This window comes from Corapipo altera, unplaced genomic scaffold, assembly GCF_003945725.1.
Source record: "Corapipo altera isolate COAL_440 unplaced genomic scaffold, ASM394572v1 116, whole genome shotgun sequence".
Taxonomy (NCBI): Eukaryota; Metazoa; Chordata; class Aves; order Passeriformes; family Pipridae; genus Corapipo; species Corapipo altera.
The window spans coordinates 892,885-915,101 of NW_020884953.1; the positions used below are offsets into that span (position 1 = coordinate 892,885).

General features: G+C 41.0%; 1 protein-coding gene across 4 annotated transcripts in view; it reads right to left on the reverse strand.

The window, feature by feature from the left end:
* Positions 1-635: 635 nt before the first annotated feature.
* Positions 636-22,217, reverse strand: part of TFAP2D (transcription factor AP-2 delta) — a 46,917-nt gene continuing 25,335 nt past the window's right edge. For all 4 annotated transcript variants that reach the window (XM_027663447.1, XM_027663449.1, XM_027663448.1 and 1 more), the window contains 3 exons: positions 20,563-20,704; positions 14,911-15,024; positions 636-948 (listed from right to left, as the gene is read on the reverse strand). In XM_027663447.1, the coding sequence (XP_027519248.1) occupies positions 729-948; positions 14,911-15,024; positions 20,563-20,704 (476 nt within the window). In that variant the 3' untranslated portion in view covers positions 636-728. The remainder of the gene's footprint in view (positions 949-14,910; positions 15,025-20,562; positions 20,705-22,217) is intronic.

A 22,217-nucleotide genomic window follows, 5' to 3' on the forward strand; every position in this document is an offset into this window, starting at 1 on the left:
TGCCTCAGCTGCTGCTTGAATGGTCAGGGCAGATCCCCAACAGGTTCTGGCCTCATTCCAGCGCAGCTTTGTTGTACATTCCCATGTGGGGATGAGCAGCCCCCAACACAGAACAGTTCATTTGTCCCATGACCCAAGAATTCCTTTTTTTGCCAGGTTTCCATATTGTTTTCCCAATGGTGAGCAGATCAGGCATTTCCGATGGATCAGAGGAAGCCCTTCTTCCAATCTGTCCAGCCTGCAAGCAAAGTCAGGATGCTGGAACTGCGTGTCCCACCACTGATGCACTGACCCTAACTCTGCAGCCAGAGAAGAAAGTGCTTCAAATTTCATGTGCCACCTCAGCCAAGTCCAGAAGTGCTTATAGAAAACAGTGTTAGTGTATCATTCAGAACAATCAAATACTACGTGCACAAAAAAGCAGTTTAGAGCAACATAAACTTTAAAAAAGTGACAATTTCATCACACAATTACTGTACACTGCTGTTCTTAGGATTGAATACTTTCCTCTCTCACGCTCTCTTTCTCTCTGTTTTAATCTTTCTCTTTTTTTATTTTCTTTTTTTGATTTTTTCCTTTTTTTTTCCTTTTATCCCCCCACCCCCTTTTTTTTTTTTTTTTCTTTTTTGGGATTTGGTCCACTGGAGATAAATTGCCCTCAATGATATATATATTTAAAAAAAATATCAGCAGCAAGACTCTCTCGAAATAGATTCTGTTTGATGTAGCTAGTCTGTCTTTTCTGTTTTGCCCTCTTTCACAGCAGCCTCTGAAGTTTTCCGCAGGGGGGCTTTCTCCGAGTTGGCGTGTCCTTGGCCGGATTCCGCCGCTCCTCCGTTTTTGTGCGATGTGTGCTTTTCCAAGTAGTTCAGCATTTCACTGAGAACAGTTTGGAAAGTGCTTAGGGCAGCACATATTGCAGGAGTTCCAAAACCATGAGTGATCAAACTGCAAATGGGAAGGAGACAGAGGAAACAAAAAAAAAAAAGAAAAAGAAATACACACACGCACATAAATATCAATGCGCTCATCGAGGAGTTTACAGTACACTCATTTTGCTACAGTGAAATTCAAGATTTGCTCCCTAAACTATTTATTACCTGTGGGAAAAACAGAAAAGAAAGGAGTAGAGCCAAACAGCAGACTGCATACAGCTTCAAAGGTGGGTTTTGGAAGGAGCCTCATTTCTGAAACACCGTGGGACAGACCCTCGGCTGCTGCAGACTGACACTGGGTTGTTGACTTCAGAGGAGCCAAGAGAGGATCCACGCCCTTGGTTCTTCAACACTGATAATTTTCAAGTCCTAGAAAGTCTGGTTCTCCCTTTCTCACATAAATAAAAGGAGTTCTGCGTGATTAATTCACAATTCTAGATCAAACATTGTTGACTTGATGATCTTGGAGGTGTTTTCCAATTTTTATGATTCTACAGCTCTCGAACATGACCTGACCAAACGTGGACTGAATCTGTACCAGGAAATTCAGCAATGCCAAGGATACAATCTCCAACCCTCAGCACAATTGGTATGGTTTGGTCATACCCATGCTGTTAAGCTCTTGGAGTATCCAACAGAGTGAAATCTGAACTGCCTCTTGGGAGTAGACCCTGACCCAAGCAATGACCAGAAAATGTGTCACACAGGGTTAGTTTAGCCAGGTTGAATTTATGGACCATCCTAACTGACTAATAGTAAAAATAACCCAGTTCCAACAATACTGCCCTGGTAGTGCTGAATTTAGTAGTATGGATTTATCCTGTTGTACCTTTCATTGAAATAAGGGGTTTTTTTTCAAGATAACACTGAGTTTTTATCGTTGTTGTTCCTGCACTGCAAAGTAGCTGAATTTCATTGGTGTTCTTCACTTAACAGTTACTGAAATGAAGTGTTAATGCAGTTGCCAGGCAGAGCTATTGTAGGCTAATCTCATTTCAGTTTAGAGAAGGATTTCAGTGCACATGTGTATCTGCAGTGATTTGAGATGTTTTGGGCGTTCAGCCTGGCTTCCACCTGCATATCCAGAAATGTTCAAGTTCCCCACAGGTCCTGTCTCTTGGATACCGTCTCTGTGAGGATCACAGAATCACAGTTAAACCCATCCAGTTCTACCCCCTGACATGGGCAGGGACACCTTCCACTATCCCAGGTTGCTCCAAGCCCTGTCCAACCTGGCCTTGGACACTTCCAGGGATGGGGCAGCTGCAGCTTCTCTGGGAAACTTGTGCCAGGGCCTCCCTCCCTCATAGGGAAGAATTTCTTCCCAATATCCCATCTAACCCTGCACTCTGGCAGTGGGAAGACATTCCCCCTTGTACTGTCACTCCAGGTCCTTGTCCAAAGTCCCTCTCCAGCTCTCCTGAAGCCCTCTTAAGTACTGGAAGGGGCTCTAGGGTCTCCTTGGAGCCTTCTCTTCTCTTCTGAACAACCCAACTCTCTCAGCCTTTCCTCACAGCAGAGCTGCTCCATTCCTCTAACCATCTTTTTGGACTCCTCTGGACTTGCTCCAACAGGGTGATGTCTTTCGTGTGTTGGGGACCCCAGAGCTGGATGCAGCACTGTAGGATGTCTCACCTACCTCAGGATATCAGAAGTTGCACTACAGACCAGTTTTTAGGCAACTGAATTCAATCTCATTTGCCTAAATATTATGTGTACAGTATAAGATGATCATGTAAGGGCCACAGAAACTCAAGTTTTATTGCATGTCTTACTATGGGCAACCAAGCTATTCCCATTGTTATAATGCCTCATTTTGACAAGTGGTAAGTGAAAAAAAAATAAAACCCCTATCCAAATCCTCCAGATTTTTAGTTTTAGTTTAGAAACATAAATGTAAAATTATTTCAAAATTAAAAATGCCATCGAAGCTTTTAAAAGTGATTTCAGTTATTCTAATTCTGCTCAGGGAAGAAAGAAAGTGAGAGGAACAGAAGTTGATTTTTGAGTTTGTGGACAGTTTTGAGAAATCAATACTTTATATTGGTTTGTGTGAGAGGAAAAAAAAATCCACATCACAGTGATTCTGACAAAAAACCCCAACTATTTCCTATCCCATGTTAATTAAGACTTTTCCTTACAGTAAGTCTCTAGGTGTCTTGGGCACCACACCAGCAAACCCTGATTTAATCTAGGTTTAATTTAATTTAATTCATGTGTGGGCCAGAAATAGGAACATTTCACTTCCGGGACAACCCGTCTCCTCTGCTCTTTGGATTTTCAATCTTTCCAGCACTTTTAGAAAAAAGTGCAAAAGTAGGGATCAAGGGGAAAGAGGTTTTACAGGACATGGACAACTGCCAGGATGCTGGAAGTGTTTTAGGGTGATCTGTCTGCTAGACATGAGAAACCTGTTTGCTAGGAAAGCTGGTATCCTGGGGAAGACACCAAAGATATGTGAATCCTAACCAAAATGAGAGCTCAGTTTGGAAATATCTCCCCATTTCAGATTGGGAGTGGCACAGCCTTTTATAAAAGGTCTCTAAAAGGCTGTTAACAAATAACTTGCATTTAGAATATTTATCCATTAGTCTCCAGGCACTTTTCAAAGCAGGAATTTATGTTTATCCCCAGTTATTAACGAGAGGAAAATGATGATTAAATATTTACAAGGAGTATTTTGCAGACATCAATTAATAATACCAAATGAAGTTTGGACTTGAAGCCTGGACTTGTAGCAATATTTGGATCTTTATAATTTAGTATAAAAAAGAGGTAAACATACCTCAGTTTAATTTTATTTTCTTTTTAGAAATGCCTGTCACACCAGAAAAATCAAAATCATCATCACCATTGTAAGTCATGCTTTTGATAGTAGTAAAAACTAGACTAGAAGTAAAATACAAATAAGAGTATTTTAAGAGCTTTCAAGTCACTTTAAGAGTCAGTTGACTGCAAGATTTTGTGTTGCATTTTATCATCTTTTCTAGTCGTCCTAAATCCAGAGAAATGAAAAGGTGATGAAGCTTACAAGATTTTTACACTGCTTGTGTGATCTTCTGGGTCTTGATTTGGGGAACTGACTATACCGAGACATATAAAAAAATATTTATAATCTTGCATGCAAAAGAAATTAGTTTATTTATTTTAGAAGTAGGTAGTATTTGAAATAATTTGTTTCCAGTAGATACAAATCATATAATCACAGAATCCTTTAGGTTGGAAGAGACCTCTAAGATCATCAGTTCCAACCATGAACCCAGCACTAAACCACCAAGTGCCAAGTCACCACTAAACCACGTCCCTCAGCAACACATCTACATATTTTTGAACACTTTGAGGGATGGTGATTTTACCACTTCCCTGGGCAGCCTTTTCCAATGACTGATCACCCTTTCAGTGAAGAAATTTTTCCAAATATCAAATCTACACCTCTCCTGGCACCACTTGAGGGATAAGGTTTCCTCTTATCCCTTGTTATCTGGGAGAAAAGACTAAACCCTACCTGGCTACAACCTCCTTTCAGGGAGATGTAGAGATCAACAAGGTAAAGTAAACAGTAAGTTTACCAAAGGATTAAATTGAAAAGAAACTTTCTGGTCTTCCATCTTTAATTCTTTCAATTTGTAAACAAAAGTAATAATACTGTGTTTATTTGATAGCTCAATGCACCCTGCAGAGTAAAATGGGAATACTACCTTGAAAACTTACAGAGATTGCTTCAGAAATGATCTGTAGGGATCAGAACAAACTTTAATGTTCTGAAATGTTGAACAAGACTGTGGAAAATACCAGAATAGTACAAAAATTTAAGGTATGTAAGTGTAGGTACCAACTTGTAGATATTTACATCAATGGTGCCTAAACTCCCATTACCAGCAAAGGGGACTTAAGGTAGTTTCTTATCTATAAGAATCTACAGTGATTTGAGATGTCCCATGACATCTGGAACATCTGCACAGATTTGCTAAATAGGATATAGGACTGAAATCCACCTTGCTTTTAGGTGTTTTGACACTGGGAGGTCACCCCTGTGCATCTCACATTGTTTATGCAACTGAACTGAGCCCTGGGACTTCATTCAGTACAGTCAGAGAAGTCTGGAGAAGGATTTAGTCCATTAAATGGAAGTACCTCCGTCAGGATGAGCTGCACCATCCTTCTGGCTTCACTGAGGGCTCCATCAAGCTGAATAAAAATGTGAGTTGGGTGATATTTGAGATGTTCTGTGGTAAAGAGATATCTATGTCAGGTGAACGGGTAATAATGCAGAGGGTTTATAGGAGAACAACACGCTTTTAAAGCAGCAGTGGACTGATAGAATACCCAATAGCTTCAAAAAAGGTTCAGCTGTATCTTGCCCTAGATCTTCACTGACTACCTGGGAAGTTTAGACATCCAGCTTGCACAGAAACACTTAGATATGGCTCCTTTATCCTGAGCGGAATCTGAAACTTCTGGTTTGAAAACTAGTGCTCATAGAAAAAGAGGATTTTATGGGATGAGTAAGGGTTCCATCTTCTTTCCAGTTTAGCCTCTTAATTACCAGTGATCATTATATATGGTAGCTCTTACCAACATAACACTGTACTTCTTATTAAAAAGCCAACTCTTTTATAGTGAAATGATGCTGTAGAGTCTCATGGCAACTCTGCTTTCAGTTCCTGATGAGTATATGCTTCTCCACAGATGGGGATATGCAGAGCCTATTAATTTTCCCATGGAGCTTATTAAGAGAAACCATTCCATAGAAAATTTCTGACCACCCCTTCTTGCCAAGCTCCTGTGAGGGTGTATTTTATTAGCTTCACTTTAGGTAATGAGCATAAAAAGGCCGAGAGATATTATCTTCTACTTTATCTTACATTTCTATCAGTAATTCCCCTTGCTCTAATTTTGGTGGACTTTATTTCTCTGCAAGTTAAAGTCTTTGAAAAATCTAAGAAAGCTGTTTAATTTCCCTTTGCTGATGAAAGTAAGTTTCAAGATGGGGAGAAAATCTGATTTTACATTTAAATCAGACATGACAGACAGAAGAGTAATGGCAAAGCATTCAAATGTGTTTCCTGAAAGTCAAATTTAGCTGCCTGACTTTCCAGACTAATTGAGCTCACACTGAAATTGGTTCATTTTTGGTGTTCTTCACACCTATGAAAGGAGTTGCTTTCATTATAATAATTTGTTTTGGGTTTATAAGTCTAAAATTAAACATGGTGGTTTCATAATGGAGTCTTCTGGGTATTCTCAGCTTTGTAGTGCATCCCATTACAGCTCCTATAAACCAACTTTATTGTTCTAAAAGGCAAGGCTAAAATTTCTGAGTCTGGTACTGGAGAGCTGCAGGAAGAAGGCAATGAGCATCAGGCCAACATATTATGAATCCTGACGCTTAAGGACATCCAGACCTGCAATTCTGCTCAGTGCTATGATGCAATTATGTCTGCTCATGTTTTAATGATGGCCTTACTTAAAAGTGAAAAGATCCAAGTGTGCCTGAAGGCTTGGAGTCTCGTTTGGCAACTACCTCAAGGACTCCTCCACACCCCAGGCTGCTGAAGCTCCGACAGGCAGCAGAAGAAACAGCTTCCCTCTCAGTGGGGGGGGTAAGGGCCATCTGCACTGAATGTTTACACCCTCATTTAAAATAAATAAGAGCTTTAAAACAATGATAATGAAGACAAAGCAAGCTTGAACTTATTGGTCAGACTTTCTCAGAACTTTGAATGTGGAAACTGCTTAGTGATTATCCAAATTCACAGCAAATGACAGATAGCAAGGTCTGATAAGATTTTTGATGGTTGTAAAGGAAATGGTAAAATGTTTGTATGTCTTCACTAATACAAGTAGCATTTGAAGATAGAGTTGAGTATATTGATTTTGAGGTGCTTCTGTTGATTTCAAGATCTGTCCTGTGAAAGTTGTCCAGAGAATTAAATTGTGATAACTCTCCTTCAGAAGGTCACTAGGCCTAAGTTAGACTGATATTTAAACTAAAGTTGGAATGTGGCCAGTATATATTACAGGCATAAATAGTTTATAGATCAGAGTGGTAAACAACATACAGAAGTTGCCTTCAAAGTAGGCCCTCATCTTTTTTTTCTGTTCAAAACCAAACAAGTGTATTAACACTTTATCTCCTAAGCAGATGGACCTCCTTTTACCATGTGTAAAAGCAATAGAGAAAGTAAGAAGAGAGTGCTAGAGCTGATGCTCCCTACTTCCAAATTTCCTTGTGTTTTTGACCTTGGGACTGATTTTCCACACTAGAAGGACTGTGTAGGCAACATCTGAAACATCAAAGATATATCTGAAACATCCAGTGTTCTGGAGTGTTTCTGAACTGTAGACCAAATATTCCTTATTTTGGTAAATGTGAGAGTTCCTTAAATGTTTTAAGAAATATGAACTGCTGGACTGAAAAACAATTCAAGGACATCTTGACGAAAGTATATTTGTTTCTTTTCCCATGATTATGGAACTTATTTGTTAATTTGTTAATGAAGTGGATAACGAAAACAGATTTTCATCTGTTTTCTTGACTCCATAAATTATGGCTTTAATAGTATCATAAATTTCATGACAAAAATCATAACCAATATTCGAAATTCACACCCTTCCAAAAGGATTTCGTTCATGGGCAGAGTAGGAGAAGGTGATTGAGACCTCACTATGGAAAGATCAAAAAAGGAATCCCTTGGAAAGGGAGTGAGGGAAAAATCCCAGAGGAAGGCACTCTAATACTTGTGGTAAATAAAGAGACAAAGAAAAGAACTAAAAATAAAATTAAACAAACAAAAAAAAAAAAGAGAGAGAAAAAAGAAAGAATCAATTTGTTGTTTCCTGGTGCCTCAGCACTGGACACCAGTGTTTTGCCTCAGCTAAATCCAAAGCCTGTTTAAGAGAGCTCCTGAAATCAGGGAACTCTAGAGGGCACCAGAGGTGTTTCGCCACAAACTCCACTGTGCATCGGGCTTCTTCCAGTCCGTGCCTCCAAACAGAAGGCTACTGCTAAACGAGACGACTGGAATTATGACAGCAGCTGCTCTACTTCCTGATAAGCAAAGAAGCGTAAAAAAAGTGAGAACGCTTATAAATATATAAAAGGAGGTGAGAACATCTTTAAAGGCAGGTAAGGCTTTAGGCTTGGCTCCTTGTTACAATTCAAAAAACACATTGAGCTTCAAAACCCATTTCATTGGTCCCTTCTTCCCTTCAGAAGGAAGGATGTTACTTTCTTGCTGCTCCCGAAGTCTGTGACTCTGGTTTCTTGTCTGTCACTTTCTGTGTCACCTCGTCAGTGTGATGCCAGGCTCTGGCAGGAGGCTGACAGCTCCAGGCTAAGAGACAAAACTCCTGTCTCAAACAGTTTCATGGAAAGGGTATTTCATATCAGTTGGATATGAATCAGAACACAGAATAATCTGTGAGGATGCTGATTGCTTTCATTACCCAACTTTAGTATTCCGAACCTATTATTTTTTTTGGGTCTGTTTTTATAAGGTCTCTGCACTGAAAGAAATGTCACTTACAAGAAAGTAGTTTTCCCTTTGCTGTTTTACTGTCTTTATCTTTTATATATAAAATAGAAGATCTGGGTGTTATTTTGCATCTTGATGAAATGTAACCTTGAAGTTAAAGGATCAAATACAGCTTCAGTAATCGGTGGGTGTTCATTTTTCCCTATATGATGGATGGCATTAGTAGGATTTCTGAAATTTCCAAATACCCCAGATTCTTAAAGACACAAGTGTCCCAAAAGCAGATGTAGAAGAAATGTCTATACCCAATTTTAGAAGTGAAGAAAGTGAGACTAAGAGGATGATTAACGAGGTCAAGGAGTCTGTATGTACAAACCAAGACACAGACACAGATCTCTTGAGTCTGATCTCAGCAAGTCTTCTCTTTGAAAGGTTTTTGTGTTATGTTTCTGGCTTTTCAGCACAGAATGTGGGTCACTTTTGGTGGGTTTTCTTGTAACTCGAGTTTACATGAGATTTTGGGGAACTAAAATAAATTCTGCCAAAAGTTTAAAAAAACCCTCTCAAATCTGTTCTGATGCAAGGGCAGGTTATGAAGGCAAAGACATGAAGACACACGTCAGTGTGACTTTCAGGTTCTTGGATGAATCTCAGATATAACAGTGGAATAGAAGAGAGAATGTACAAACTGAGGTCTGGTTTGGTATTTTATCAATAGATTTAAGTGTGAAATGAATAAATCAGGATCCTAGATGCAGAACTCCAGCTTTGGTTTGATGCAGAAGCCACTACATTACGATAGTTAAAATACTACAATATGATATAACAATACTCAAGGGCTCTCATTCTCTGTCCAGCCTTAAACTTCCTTCTGCAAAGGGGAACAGCTTCAAGAAGAGGGTTGGAAAGTGAACACACAGGTTAATCCATGTAGAGATATCATGAGATGTTTAAAGTTATCTATAGGGTTGGTAGATGTGATGCAGGACTCACAAAATACCCTCGGACTGAGGGAGTAGCAGATGAATGTGAGACAGGATGTCCTTTTACACCTGAAATGACCCTAGATCTCCAGATTCACCAATCAGGTGAGTCACCCTAAGGTTCTGAAGCTGAATCTAGGGAATGTCTTCAGTCACCTTTAGCTTCATTAGCAAAGTTAGAGTACACAAACTCTCCCTTTCCTGTAACTCACTCCACTTTGGAAAGAAATGGTGAGAAAAATAGGTACTTCTCATTAAAGCTATAGAAAATTTGGATTTCTTTTCTAATACTGATACGCTGACTTTGCTCTCTTCTATAACAAACTCATAAATGCCTTTACAAGCGTTAGAGGACAGCCTTTAGAGGACAACAATGAGATGCTCATGTATCTGGATGAAAAGTCTCAGCACTTAGTAACAGAAATTAATTTTTCCAGGATCTTGTTTGCCCTGTGGCTTAGTCCTTATTCTGTCCTCAAAAACTAGGTATGGGATAACTCAAGTGGTGACTTTCAGGCCAGATACAACCCACAGGATTAATTTTGTTCAACATGCTCAAGGCCAGGCTGGATGGAAACCCAGTCTAGTGGAAGGTGTTCCTGTCCACAGCAGGGGGTTGGAACTAAATGATCTTTAAGGTCTCTTCCAATCCTTTCAGCTCGCAGAAGAGCTGAAAGACAGCTTGGGCAGCCCTAAAGTGTATCACCTCTTCCTGAACATTTATATGATGCTTAGAAATCTAAGCTCTCCCAACATTTAGTCCACGAGGTTTATGATCCAGCTCTGATAAGGCTGGAGTTCTCAAAATCTAAGTTTATAGCACAGATAAGGCACCTGACTGGGCTGTAAAAAGGGCTGGTCCTTCCATGAATTCTCAAGTTACACATATATTAGTGACATTATATGCACCACTGTGCTCAGGAATAGTTTGAGACAGTGTTAGTCAGACCAGGCAAAAAACTCTAGAAATTCTGCAAATAAAGAGCAGCACAGGTAGCAAATGCCTGTGCCCTGGCACTACTTTCATTTGCTAATATTAATATATTTGAGGTTATTTGAAGTTATCAATATAACTTCAACAGCACATTGATAACTGAAGTTATCAATATAACTTCTCTGCAGTAATATCCTCCAAAATATATTGAAGAGGGAGAAATGTTGAATGAAGCAAACATAATACAGCCCTGGCTCAGATAGTGCACCACAATTGCTGCTACAAATTTAAGGCTCTACAGAATTGTCTGCTCCTGATCAAACAATATTGGAAAATCATTCTTCATGGAGAATTGAGTTTTCTGAATTCAGGTTGGATGGACATCTCGGAGAGCAGCTGCACAAACACTGTTGTACCAAGGGTGTAGAGAAACCTCTTTTTTTTGCATAAAGTTGTGCAAAATTCAGCAGTTTTCAGGCTCACTGGCAACTCCTTTGAAGATTTCCCCTGTTTTATGCTTTATGTGAACTTTGAGTTTGGAGTTTGAGGAAGCCCAGCACTTCTGATCCCTTCACGGGGACTATCCTGTACTTCAGGTTGGACACATGTTTACAGATCTTGATGAATTTGGACTCAGCAGAAAAACTTCAGAGGGAAGTGTGGGCTTGAAGATTTAAAACAGAGGAAACAGGAAAATCTGCTTCAAACTGACCTGTGCCAGTCTGTGAACTCTGGTCTTAATAATTAACACTGAGTAAGTAACATCAGAAGCCAGTGGAGCACATAACTCCATGCTCAAAAGCTGTAGGGTAATTTATTCCTAAAGAAAACCCCCTTTCACCCCAAGATAGTAGTGCTGGATCAGATTCCATTGTACGGATCAGGTGTTATAGCTCTTCAAAAAGTCTTTCACTATCTTAGTAATTATTTTAATAATAGAGATTTGTGTGATTCCTCTGAATTTTTATGGTCACAAAAAATCTCTTTTTCTTTCAGACATCATGTCATAGAAACATAAAATGGCACGGGCTGGAAGGAACCTTAGAGGCCATCTAGTTCCAATCTCCTACCATGGACAGGGATATCTTCCACTAGACCAGGTTGCTCCAAGCCCCATCTAAACTTTGAGCACTTTTGATATGGCATAGGCACATACATATAAGTAAAAAATACCAACTTATCATCTTCTTGTTTCTTTGCTACCTTTGTTATGATTTACAAGGCAAAATTTCTGAACCTCTTCTTGTTGTATTAAGTCTGAATGAACAGTAGGAAACCATATGAGCTTTCCCATGATCAAAAATCAGCTCATATTTGATAGTGGTTGAAAAACATATTATTTTTATGCTAAGAACCTTCACAAAACCTTATCAGAGATTCCAGAGAAAGGTTTTGACTTATTCTTGCCAAATAAAAGACTTTGGTCCCGTACCCATGTAGAGAATTCTACAGCATAGAAACAGAGAATTTACTGGGGAAAAAAAACCAGCGTTCTAGAATAAAGGTATAAATGAAGATGAAAAGATCACTATTGAACAAGTATATAGATAGATAACATCTAACATATAGGTGCTATAAAACTTGTGATGACTGTATGGAGTCACTGCTTCAGACCTATGTCTCCTCTGCTAAAGACCTATTTTAGACCACCAACAGCTCTTGGGCATTTTGGTCATAAATAACATTAATTTCATATGTATAATCAGGACCAGTCACTTATTAAGTCAATCAAGCTTTCTCTGTGTGTTGGGGTACCAAGAATTTCTTCCACTTCTCTCATCCCCAACTGATCAGGTCCAATTTCCTGTGACACGGGTTGGTTCAGTTTGAGGGTCATCCCTCGAAACACAGAGAAACCAAGTGGTTTGTCACCAGTGTTGGAAACCTGACACAGAAAATAGTTAATGCTCCTGGAAAACATGGTGAATGACATCCTCACACCTTCTCTGGCATTCAAAACAGACTTAAATGCCTTCTGTGATATTTGGAGCATCTTGTGGATGCCCCATCCCTGGAATTGTTCAAGGCCCAGTTGGATGGGGCTTGGAGCAATCTGGTCAAGTGGAACGTGTCCCTGCCCATGACAGGGGGTTGGAGCAAAATGAACTTTAATGTCCCTTCCAACTCAAACCATTCTACGATTCTGTGGTTCTATGATACGCAATCTCAGGAAGACAAATTCTGGCAGAAAGTGATGACCTAAGAGTGAAGATTGCTGGATTTAGGGGGTGGGAATAATGATTTTTTTGCCTACACTATATTCAGTTGTTTACAGTATAAGTGTCTAGCGTGGCTGGACAAGCTCCCACTCAGCTGGAGATCTAGATCAGACTGTCCAGTCAGTGGAGTTTAGAGAGAAATTTAAGCCACACTGATGTAAGTGTCTATGTTAGACCTGCTTAACCATAATGCAGATTTCCCAGGCTGACCAGGCCTGAGATGCCCAGAGACCATGGCAGAAGATACACAGCTGGCTGAAATGGAGGCACCTGCATGTAGGAGAGGTCTGGGTCAGGAGTTGATCTGACCTCAACATCTCTGCACTAGATGGAAAAGGAATATGGTCTGAGCTCAGTGTCTGGGCCTGTCAACACTCATCATTCCACAGGCACAATCAGAGAAGACTGATTTAAATCCAGGGAAGTGTCCGTGTAGGTTCAAGACCTGTACTTGTCCAGGTGTCCATCTTCAGTCCAACACTCAGTGCCCACAGCAGATTGAAAGAAAGGACTGAATGATCCAGGAGCTGCCTGCAGAAGCTTTGTACTCCTACCTACTGAACTGCAGCAGAGAAAGAAGGATGGGAGCTGTACCAGTTGACAGCTTTAGTAGCTGAAGCATTCAGCATTTTATCCTGACTGCTATTTCTTTTTTAAACACAGGAATCCCTGGGGTTTAGCTACCTTATATCACGTGTACTCTATGTGGATGTTACAGGGAATTATCTTTTTTTCCACAAGCTTAGGTAGCCCATTAAAATCCCTCTATGAGTATTCTGCATAAATAAGTGTAGTCAGGTGTTTTGGAGTGTGTATATATAAGGGAAAGTATAATATACCCAAGTGGTATGTGTGTGCCTGTGCATGAGAATAGGAGTGGGGTAGTCTAGGTGGGTTTGTATATGCATAGGATGTACAGATGTGTAAGAATAAACAGGTATGTGTGTATTTGTGGACCAGGAATTACCTTTGCCTCTCCCCACACCCCAACAGATGGACAGAAGAAGTGGGATGGTGGGTATTTTGGATTCTATTCAAAGTCTGAGGGACTAAACATTAGTTTAAACATTAGTATGTGGCTGCTGGGTGCCTCATGCTCTATCAGAATCTTAATAACTAGCAGATGTTGGGATACTAGGACACAGAAGTTGTCTACCCAGCCAATGAAAAAAGAGTGGCTCAGCTGGCTGTGCCAGAGAATATACAACAGTATTTACAGGACTATATAGGACTATAAAATCTGCTTGGTGTTATATTCTGTAAACAACACTCTGGAACAATCCTTTACATGATGTTTTTTTCACATATGAGCTAGTTAATGAAAAAAACCAAAAATCTGTAGCCTCATCTATTTATGTATTCCCCTCTGTGGTCTGAGCAAAGACAGGAGCACCTCTAGGACGTTTCATCAAACTTATCTTTGATAAATATCTTAGATGACCCCTATTTCAAAGTGGCCCTCTGGAAGTTCCCACCTCACTCTTCGCTGTATCTAACACATTGCCTAAAGCAAAAAAACAGGAAATTGCACTGCAACTCCTGGGCTAATAAATCTTTCTGATCCCAAAACATCTACACACTTTTATCCATAACTTGGATAAAATTCTGATGAAATTTGGAGTTGGTGTGCATGTACCATGGGTCTTTGTCTTCATAAGAGCTTCTTAGGCTGTTTAAACCAGTACATTAAATATTTCTAGGGCACAGGCCCAGGAGCTGAGGCTAAATATAGTAAAAATCTCTGGCTTTTTAGTCTGAGCCAGCTTTCATTATCCCAGACTTTTCCAGGGTGTTGCTTAGTAAATTAGTGAACTAGTGCAGTAAAACTATTTTAGTCAGTAATATACTCTGAGACCAGTCTGCTTCAGAAGTCAAAGGGTTAACAGTATGGTCATGGTAAGATGATGTCAAATGGTCTCAGTGGCATAGAAGAGGTTCTGGAACTATTTAGTTAATTGTTAAGAATGCAGTCTGTTCCTCCTTTTATTTCTGCTTTGATTAATTTATATTGGCTTTCAACTTGAGTTTCTACACTTCTGGACCATCCACTTGTGACCTGTGACTTGGGTCACACTCAGAGCAAGACAACTTTCTGGCCAGATGAGGATATTTGGCCAATAGATGTAGAAAATTACTCTACCCAGACTGTGGTCCTAGAAGCAGGTTGAATGCAGTGAGCTTGAAAACTACATTGCTGGGCAAACGTGCACTTTTTATAAGCACAGATAGCAGGGATTATGGATGTTAATTGTTTATTTGGATGTCTTCTAGGTAAGGGAACAAACACTATCAAAACATCACATGCAGTCTTTATCAAAATTATGGATTTTAGTTAATTTAGTTCCTCTTTCAAAATCATACCTGAAATGTGTTAAATGTCTCTGGATGTCGAGGTCTAATATTGGAGTCGGTCTGGAGGATCCGAGGGGTGATCTGTCTTGACTTAGAAGGTCTTGGAATTCTTTACATATTTGTCTATATGGGAAAATAGAAATCTTTAAATAAGACAGGTGTAATCCTTTCCTTAGAGCTGATTCCCATAACATTGTCACCTTATCCTGAGTGATCTCATTCATAACAGAATTCCTTGACAGAAGTACTGTTACAGAAACTAAGAGCAAACAAATCCATCTCTTGTTTCCCAGCCCCAAATGCTCAGAGCAAACAACATACAGAATCTCTTGAACAGGAATGGTTCCCCTCTGGAAGCATATTAACTCTGACATTTTAAAATGTGATTTTTCTCCTGAACTAGCCCCAGTTTGGCAGTGTTAAGCCTGGCTTAGCTCACGTACATTTGCAGCAAGGCTTATAGTTTAAGAAAATGATGAACTAGCATTAGAAAACACCTGAAATGTGTGAATTGCTTTATTATTTACTTTGTGTAAACACACCAATACTTGTACATTTGCTTGTGTGCACCGGTTTATCTGCAAGTCAAAGTCCTGGATATTCTGGATTTGCATTCTTGAGCCCCAACACTTAAGACAAATTGAGCAGTAGGGGTTCTGAAGGAAAGAGCTCTTGTAGTGGGAATTCATGCTCTGTCTTGTCTGGTCTCCCACCAGCATTGAAACCCAGCTTCTCTGTAAAGGATGGATGGTCTTATTGTCTTCCCTCTCAAGCCTTCCCTCCAGCTTCTCAGGATGCCTCAGCACCTGAGGGTTAAATTTATCCCCTGGGATTCCTCAATATAGGACCTAACACTAGGAAAGACCTGAGAATAAGGCCTTTTCATTCCTGTGATGTTGTTGGATTGGGCCAGTTTGCAAATTAGCTTAGGAATATTCTACCAATATACTTTTTAAAAAAGAAACTAAATCAGCTCCATTTATCCTCAGCAGAATATTGTCTGAACCATGGATGACTAGACATCACTAACTTTCACTTGGTTTATGATACAGTTAACTAAAAAAGGAAAAGTGACCACTCCAAATTAGTTCTCCATTGCCTGTATTGGAAATATAGACATTGATAGGGGGGCAGGAGGGCATGATCACCTTCAGATGATCAGGACATTCAGTTAGGTTGCCTGATACTAGTTGGATTGACCTAATACTGGTCACAGTGACTACATTTAACCTAGTTAACAGTGCCACCCAGTGAAGTACAGAGTGCCAGGGGTTGTCCTCATACTTGCAAGCAATTTGTCATCATCTGATAACATCAGCATAGTTATGCTCCTCTAGTTTCCTAAACCCTGTGGTTTCCTGAGAATAGACCCTGTTGTGGGTTATGTCACAGAACATGCTGTTTGGGAGAATTCAGTGAGCCATTCTAACATCTTAATAACATGGACAATTGAAATCTGATGAGTTGGGGTGTGTGTGTGTGGTTTACTTTGTTAGCATATTTGGAATCCTTGTGCCTGGGGCCAGTTCTAATACTTAAGAGCACCTCTGTGGTCCGTGATTTCTGTTGGAAGACTCATTGCACATCTGGTCCTAGATAAAGTTTGGGTTCTTCATTGTAACTCTTGTCTTTTGGAACAAGGGTATAATGGAGAAGTGAGTAAACTCAGCTTCTTGGTCTTTAGAAGGTCCTTCATTGCTGAGTTACCAGCAAGAAAATTATACTAAACTTGTTTTACCCTTCTCTATATCACTGTTGTACAAGCTGGGGATACAGACCTTGAATCCTACAGCTCTCTCCTGACTAAGAGGAGAGGAGATGCAGAAACCTATTTCCTGCTGTGCTGCTGGACCCCATCCAAGCCTGATTTCTGCAAATGCTCGTCATCTGTATGGACCCAGACATTGACTGCTTGAAAAGACAGCATCATCTTAGCCTTTCAGACAAAGAGAGGTATTCAGCAGAAATGTATGTAAATGCAGCATACAGTTTTAATGAATCAGGTCCTTAGAGGAAAAACAGTTCCTTTCAACAACTGAAAACAGTCAGTCATTTTGGCTTCTAAACAATCTACTATCCCCAGTCGGCCCTGTCAGCACTGCTCTTCTCTCCTTCCTCCAACCTTTACTTTCTACCTGTTGAGAAAGTTCATCTTAAAAGTTCTTTTATTTTGACAAAGGAAAGTGTCAGAACCAAGTGTGCAATTAAGTTCCCTTCTATCTTCATGTGTCAAAAGTCTTTACTGAATGTTGGCAGCTAGAAAGAAAAGAAAAAACTTTTTTATTATACATGAAAACCTGTAAAAGGCAGTAACCTATTTTGTTTTTTTATTTTTCAAGGGGATTTCTAGGCAAAGTGGTGTCTCAGAGCCTCCACTACCAATGAAACATCACCTGGGGTAGTGACAGGGAGAGGGGCTGACAGTTATTTGCTGAGCTGGACTGTGACTTTGAAAAAGCAAAGAAAGATGATTGTGCTGCCCTAGGGGAAACAGATTAATTACAATAAGTCCTGGCCACTCCTTCCGGGGAGACATCTAATGATTTGTGATACATGATACTGGATGTGATACATCCAGTAAGCCCAATAAAAGATAAAAAATTCTGTACTGGGTCAGAACAAGAGCCCATGCAGTCCATGATCCCTATCAGTGACCAAAGAAAATGCCTTGCGTTGAGTACAAGAATGGGGCAAATGTGAACCCTTGAGTCTGATTTATTCCTGGCAGAGTTTCCAGGCACCCAAGGACCAGATATCAGAGAAGTGTCATGAGTCAGATATTGACTATTCTGTGTTGGCTGTAATCAACTCCACAATAAAATCATTATTCACAGTATTCTGTTTTGGTCTATGTACATATGTGTGTATCCCTGCCTCTGTCTCATGTGGAGGACTGTGCTGTGAAGAGAGTATTGCCTTGAGCTCAGTAGCCTCCATGTGTTAAAGAGGGCTATTGGCACTTAAAGCATCAACCTTTAGCCTTCACTAGCCCCTGGGCCACAGTTCTGAGCACGGTAGCTGAACTACTTCCAGTCAGGGTGGGTGGATTGCTTGAGTATAAGGTATAGATGCCCTTGATGACAAGGAGGCCTGGGAGCTCTTACTGGACACCAGAGACTTCACTATTGTAGACATTAAGGGCTCTGTTTAGGTACACACACATAAATACCCAAGACATCCATAATAACTGGCAATGAAACACAGTAACAAAGAGACCTGTGTGCTCCTGGAGCAGGAGTGGGTAACCAAGCTGGATAACCCAGTTCAACTCAAATGGCAATAGGTGCTTGTGTTTGGGCAACTGAATCGAGCCACTGAAGCTGGATGTTTAGATCCAGAATGGAATTTCACCTATATTCTAGGAACTATGGAAATAACTTTATTTTTCTTCAGTACCCCACACGTGAAAGATCTCACCAAAGGCACTTCTATGGGCTTCTGGCTCCGTGCTACAGTGGACAACAGCAACACACACAGGCAGTGGCACTTCAGTTCTTTCCATAGGCATAGCTTGTCCTGAGAGATTTTACCACCCTGGGATTTCTGTGTTGGTTTTGGTGGCAGCATAACAACCCACCACTTTTTTTGGTGTCATAACTCACAAGGTCGTGAGTCAGGGAAGTTGTGGAATTAATGAAACTGCTAAACTAAAGCTTAGGTATGACTGGTGAGGAATTTAAACTCCTGATGATTGTCTGGAGTACCTTGTATCAGATATATGGAAGCATGGCTGGAAAATACCATGATGTCACGGACCTGTTTCTCCTGTAACACCTGGACAAGACCGGGCTGGGAATCACTGTTCTCCTTGCAGGCAGGAGAGGGCAGTAGTAGCACACATATTGACCCGTCTGTCACTTACTAGACACCGACTGCAGTAGGATGTGGCCTTTGTATTATCGACAGATCTCTCTGCTCAATTTGCTGGTGCTTTTAACTGAAAGGTGGGGGAAAAAAGTAATTTCGTTCCTTACAAGTGCAGGATAATCGCCTACAAGCCCAAAGTTCATGGTGGTGAGGGGTAATGAGGGCCCATGACTCTCCATCTCAGCACTAAAGAGGGTGAGAAAGCAGGTATGGAGTGGTGAGGAAGGGTAGTGAGACTCTTGGGTGCCCCTCAACCTGACAGCCTTTGGGGACAGAACATAACAGTGACCCACTGATTATTGCAACCCATGGCAATGTGATCTCTCACTAGAGCAAGGAAAAAATGGGGAAGATTTGTGTCATTATGGTTGAGTGGTGTTTCATAGATGGGTCAAATCCTTCAGCTGGGGCAACTTGCAGTCTTAAGTCTTGTTTAGGTTGTGCTGCCCAGCAGTACAATCAGCTCTTACACACTTAGGGGGCAGGTTTTTAGTGGGCTACACAGAAATGGGGAGACACAACTTCCTGCTTATTGCCAGCTGGTTTATTCTCATGCCTCTGAAACCCCTTGAGCCCTTATAACAAACGTGGATGGAGGTCAGAATGAGACCATATTCCAATTATATTATTCCTTTTAGTGTACAAACAAATTAGGAACACGATATGTGAGGTGTCTCACAGCCTTCACTACCAGAAAATGCCCCCTGAGTCACGTGGGGATCCTTTTATCACCCCAGGGAAGGATCACATAGATTCAGAAGCCCAGGATGTTTTGGTGCATCTTGTGTCTGGATCATCTTCAGGGCAAAGAGCTCTGGGTACAAAGGGATATATCAAAACCAGGAGTCTTGGCAAAGCAGAAGGACACTGGGATACAGAGGACAACCTAGTTGCTGGTCAGCCCTCTTCCCTACTACAGGGTGATTCTGCTGATGTATCACAGTCTGGATGATTTCCAAACATTTCCAGCACTGAGGTGATGATTTGAGGGCTTGGATTTGCGGCCTCAGCTCTACTGCAGCGTCACATGTAACACTGCAGCAAACACAGGGAGAGTGTGAATTTGTTCAAGGTTACCCCATGTGGTCATACCACACACCTAGGGTAGGTCTACACTGTTCCATGCAGGCTATTTATCCCTGTTTCCCATGGCTCATGAAGGCTAATTCCTCCCTCATCAAGTCTAATTAACCTAGATGAAATGTTATCCTAACATGTTGTTACTGCTCCAGGGAGGCAAGTGGCTTGTTTAGAGTGATGTCTGGTGTCTCTTTGTCTTTAATGTCTTTAGCAAAGCTCCCCTGCTGTTGTACATTGTTCCAGTGCCTTTGACTTCAGGGGAACTCTTGCAATTTCCATCCAGAGAGGATCTATCCCTCTAAAAACCAACACTCCCTCAGCAGACTAATGCTAATTATCTGAGAGTAACCAGTACTTCGGTAGGAGCTTAGATCTTGTGCTCACATACAAACAGGAGACAAAGCTTGTCTCTGTCCTACAGATCTTACCATGTAATAATATCCCCTCCTCTCATCTAAACCAAAGCATCTGAGGAGTTGTACGTGCCCCCTTAACCACAGGCAACGAGAGCACAGCCACCAAACCCTCCCTGTAGTAAATAAGGTCACTCTTTCAGCATCTCTGGCGAGTGTTGCTCTCACTCCATCACTGAGCACTGTTGTGATAGCAGTCACCACACTCCCAGCTCCATACTCCCACTCCTCCCTCCTCCAGCCCCCAGATCCAACACGGAGAAGTGACAGACAGATTTCTTTTCTCGTTCACCCTCCTTACTTTGTCGCTAGGATCATCTTTTTCCTCGCTGTCTGCTCTTTCTGTTCCATGTGCTGCCTGGCAATGTGCTCTCCCACTGCCTTGGCAGGGAACTCTGTTTCACAGGTGTAGCCGAAATCTCTGGCCAAATGTAGTGCTTCCCCTGTGGCCAAACGAAAGGGGTCAGTCAGTTTTTAGGGTTGTTATTATTATTATTGTTACAGATTTACTTCACTCTTTAAACAAACAAACCAACAATGGCAAATCACTTCTGTAGACAGCCATTCTCAACTCAGTTACACATTTCAACCCATTTGGTCCATTCATGCTTAGACATCAGATGGTGCCAGCCAGAATATAGGAAGGATATTCCTCTTATGAGAAGGAAGGATTTTACTTTCATCAGAAAATACTAGCCAAGACACTTATGTTTAGCTCCCTCCCTTCCCACCAGTGAGTAGTGGGCAACTGCTCCAGTTTTGTAAGCCCAGTTCATCATTGATATTTAAGGTATGGAAAGGATTAGGAGGTAGGAATAAATAACTGAAGAGCTGAGTCAGCCTTTGGTGCTTCACTTCCCTGTGTCTAATGGAACTATGGCCCTCTGCACCAGGAGAGAGCCATGGGGATAACATACATATATTTGCTTAGGAGTTGAGACAACAGGACAATACTAGGGCCCCACACTAAAGATCAGTAGACCCCAGAGAAGAATACAAGAAATGAACCTGTTTCCAAAAAGATTGCAAGCAAAATAGACCAGGCAAAACAAACAGGGAGGACGATGAAGAAGACAGTTGCTATTTTATAGGTGGTTAAATCAAGGGAAAAGAAGTACCTGGCCCCATTAGGCTCTGTGAGGAGTCTGGGACACTGAGCATCTCTCTAGCTCACTGCAGAGACTGGGGCACCATAACCCAGTTCCATGCTGGCTGCCAAATACCTCTGGAAGAACCTGACTCTCTTTACTACCTTAGAGAACCCAGAACTTTATTTTAGGGTTTACTGAACACTCTGACCTGCACACTGGGAGTCTGACAACCCTGGTGTGGGATTTATCTGATCAAAAGCAGCTGCCTGGATTGTGAACATCTGTGCCTAAATTAGTCTTTCCCTGGTGGGAAATAGGCACTTCCAGATGACACTTGCTCTCATCTCATTGAATAAGAAGAAATAGGTCAGCTACCAGAAGCATATGCTGAAGCACATCTGCATGAATGACTAACAGAGATCTGCTCCAGAATAGATCTGGAGTTCAGGTGTTGTGGGGGTTTATCCTATTTTTATTTTTTTCAGAGTTGTGTGTTTGATTGCCATCAGGAGAAGAGGCATTGGACCCTGGCTCTTTGAAGATCATGTTGATGCTCCAGGTGAGCAGTTTGGAGGGATGAAGGACCTGTAAATCCTCCCTTTGAGAACATGTGAAATTCATCTGATTAACTTTAAGTATTGATGTCTGACCTTATACCTCCAACTCAATGGAGACAAACTAGCACTTGGAGCATGTATAGTCCTATACTAGAATAGAAGGCAAAAAGGAAACAGAGGAATTATGGAAAAGTCTAGATTAGAAGGGAACTCAGGAGATCACCTTCTACTGGAAGCATGGCTTAGATTAGGTTATTAATTTTCAAGCCTAGTCTGGAATATTTCCAACTATGGAGATTCCACAGCTT